Below are 3091 nucleotides of genomic sequence, written 5' to 3'. Positions count from 1 at the left end.
GGCGAGACGGGGTCGGCCACGTTTGCAGGGTCGTGGAGCACGGAGAAGACTCGGTGGACCTTCCCCCACCGGATTGAAGTCACCACTATCTTGATTCTTGAATCTTGATATCTGGATTATAAAGCAAAAAAGAAAGAAAAGGTTTTTAAGACTTCCCAAAAACATTTCCTCCTTCCTTTGTTTTTGAATTTTCTCGCTGCCCCTAGTTAGATCCATCCGCGAGGGAGTGAGAGAGAGAGGAGCGAGTGAATTCGTCGCTGCTTTCCGGCGTTGTGTCCTCCGTGGTGCTCTTGCCGCTAGACGATGCCGGCGACTGATGCTGAGTTTGGTCTCAGAGTAAGATTTTGATCTTGACGATGTCTTTGTGTTTCTCTCTCGAAATTCACTTTATTCTCTGCTTTCTTCTCCACAGCCGTCGTCTCAGTCCGATTTCTCAGCGACTGGGTTAGTTTCCTTCTTCTTCTTCTCCCCCTCCTAGGGTTCTTTTTCTCTTCGATTACTGTCGATTTTACGACAACTGTAGAGGTTGTGCTGCGCATTTGTTGTGGTTGAACTCGGGGTTTTGTCGTTTCTTCAAATAGGGAGTATAACTTCGCCAATGTGGATAACCTGGAGCATTGTGCCAAGTACTTGAACCAGACGCTGATCACTTTTGGATTTCCCGCCTCGCTCGATCTGTTTTCGAACGACCCAGTGCGTTCGGTTTCGATACCTACGTTGTCGTTTTTCCCGCAATGTAGTGCTGTTTCGAACTAAATTCAACGTTTGTTGCTTAGGTTTCCATCGCGAGGACCTGCAATTGCATGTACTCGTTGCTGCAGCAGCGGCAGCGTGACTCGGAGTTTAGAGAATCTGCTAACGAGCAGAGACAGAGGTGCCGCTTTTCTTTACAATACTAACTCGCTTTTCATTTCGAGTCTTGACTTACAATACGTTACTGTTGAGATTTTCTGTGTTTTGCTTGCATTTTGACCCATTGATACTTATGGTCGGATTTGCCTCTTTGGTTTCTACCCAAAGTGACATTGAATGTCTAATATCAACGGTGGTATGGAATCTGATATTAATGGATTTAATCTAAGAGGCCATTCACGGTTCAAGTTTGTTGAGATTTTTTATCCAGTCTTGTTGCTTATTAATCATCTGCTATATCGATTTCATTGTGCATGCTGAGGTTTGCTGTTCATAGACTAAACTTGCGTATTCCATTCTGTGGAATGATTTGTGTTCCATTCTCTGTTGCTTATAGACTACAATCAGACATAGCTAGATTTGAAGCTAAGGTCGAGAGGCTTGAAGCGCAAATCCAAGCGAAAGACAGGGAAATTGCAACAATTACAAGAACTGTAAGTCATGTCTGGTTTCAGCTGCTGCTGACCATAGTTTTCCGTAGACTCTTGATAAGTTAAGGTTTGATCAGTAACATACTACTTGAACAGGAAGCCAAAAACACTGCGGCTCTAAAGGCCCAGATTGAAAAGCTGCATCAGGAGAGGGATGAATTTCAAAGGATGGTGATCGGTAACCAGGTTTGGTACTTTGATCTGTTTTATCTTTGGTTGGTTTCTCAGTGTTAATGTACTGATTTCACTGCCTGCTTCTCTCTATCTATATAATCCTTCAAAAGCAAGTTAAGACTCAACAGATACATGAAATGAAGAAAAAGGAAAAGGAGTACATAAAATTGCAGGTTGTGTTTCCTCTCCCTAGTTACAGCTTTTCGGTATCATGTTTTGATTCTGTGTCATGAATGCTGAAACTGTTGATTGTTGTTTCTCTCGCAGGAGAAGTTAAATCAAGTATTGATGGAGAAGAAGAAAGAATCAAGGTCAGGCATGGAAATTATGAATTTGCTACAGGTAATTAGCCGGACCAGAATCAGATTTCTTCTACCTAGTGATGAGCTTTTTTAGCCTTTAGGTCTCTCCTCATAACGAACTTTCCGATGTATTCGACAGAAAGAAGGGAGGCAGCGTGGAACTTGGAATGGAAAGAAGGCTGATACTGATTTCTATAAAAAAATTGTATGTGTCACTCATCTCTCTATATAGTTTATGTGGAGATTCATGGGCTTTTGTTTAACAGTATGCTCTCCGCAGGTGGATGCTTATGAGGCAAAAAACCAAGAATTAATGGCGGAGAATACTGATCTAAGAGCATTACTTCGATCCATGCAGGTATTATCTATGCAGCCGGCCATTAACTGCTAATGACTATACTACTCTTTACATTGGTTACCAGCACGGATGTGCTGAAAAGCAAAACTTTTCTTTTGTTTCACTGTCAGACGGATATGCGTGATTTCTTAAACGCACCAAATGGATCGTCTACCCCATCATTGGCTGTTAATGAGAGGCATGAGGCTGATCCCTCACAATCTCCGCTTGGCGGGAAGACGGTATAGATAATCGTAGATGATGGATTTGTTGGCTATTTATGTATTTTAACACATTTATAGGCGATGACAAGTCGTATTTATTTACAGGATGTGTTTGATCTGCCTTTCCGGATGGCCAGAGATCAAATAGAAGAAAGTTTGCGCACTAAGATGGCTTCGATAAAGGTAGCTTCTTCTCAAAAGCTTTAAAAGCACAATGCCTACTTGATCAAAGGCTGACTTCTCACCACCTCTCCCTTTTTCCTTTTGGAATATAATTTCAAAGGAATGCATGGTCCAATTACAAGGTGCGGAAAAACGCGCCGCTGTTACTTCGGAAGCAACAGAGAGAGAGCTTGAACTTGAAGCTCAACTCGTGGAGGCGAGAAGCATAATCCAGGAGCAGGTACTTTATATTTTAATTTAGGGATCTTCACCTTGATATGTCCTTTATTTCATCAATTACATTTACATATTTGGTCGAGGTTTGGGAGCAACCTCTGCATTTTGTCAGGAAGACATATCTTTTTTTATCTTATGGTGAGAGACTGATGGTGGAGGAATGTGGATCGTTGTCGCAGGAGTCGATAATGTCGAAACATCTCCCGAAATCCGAGAGGCGGAGAAGGTATGGTGTGGTTTGAAAATCGTGCACGTAGCTCGGGTTTAGGGAAAGATGATTGATTGGTTAGGTGACGCCTTTGTGATTTCTTC

The 3091-nt window shown here is 42.3% G+C and overlaps 1 protein-coding gene across 3 annotated transcripts in view; it reads left to right on the top strand.

The window, feature by feature from the left end:
* Nucleotides 1-3091, top strand: part of LOC104813521 (afadin- and alpha-actinin-binding protein A-like) — a 3705-nt gene continuing 614 nt past the window's right edge. The window contains exons 1-14 of one of the 3 annotated variants that reach the window (XM_010541131.2): nt 1-336; nt 413-444; nt 582-693; nt 777-874; nt 1250-1346; nt 1440-1529; nt 1628-1690; nt 1785-1859; nt 1959-2024; nt 2100-2177; nt 2288-2398; nt 2486-2563; nt 2664-2783; nt 2863-3005. In XM_010541131.2, coding sequence (XP_010539433.1) covers nt 304-336; nt 413-444; nt 582-693; nt 777-874; nt 1250-1346; nt 1440-1529; nt 1628-1690; nt 1785-1859; nt 1959-2024; nt 2100-2177; nt 2288-2398; nt 2486-2563; nt 2664-2783; nt 2863-3005 — 1196 coding nt within the window. In that variant the 5' untranslated portion in view covers nt 1-303. Of the gene's footprint in view, nt 337-412; nt 445-581; nt 694-776; nt 875-1249; nt 1347-1439; nt 1530-1627; nt 1691-1784; nt 1860-1958; nt 2025-2099; nt 2178-2287; nt 2399-2485; nt 2564-2663; nt 2784-2862; nt 3065-3091 lie in introns of all 3 variants that reach the window. The other 2 variants (XM_010541133.2, XM_010541132.2) reach the window with 2 other exon arrangements.

Source organism: Tarenaya hassleriana, unplaced genomic scaffold (genome assembly GCF_000463585.1).
Source record: "Tarenaya hassleriana unplaced genomic scaffold, ASM46358v1 Cleome20, whole genome shotgun sequence".
NCBI lineage: Eukaryota > Viridiplantae > Streptophyta > Magnoliopsida > Brassicales > Cleomaceae > Tarenaya > Tarenaya hassleriana.
Note: the sequence above shows the minus strand (reverse complement) of the source record. Positions and strands in the feature narration are given on the sequence as shown.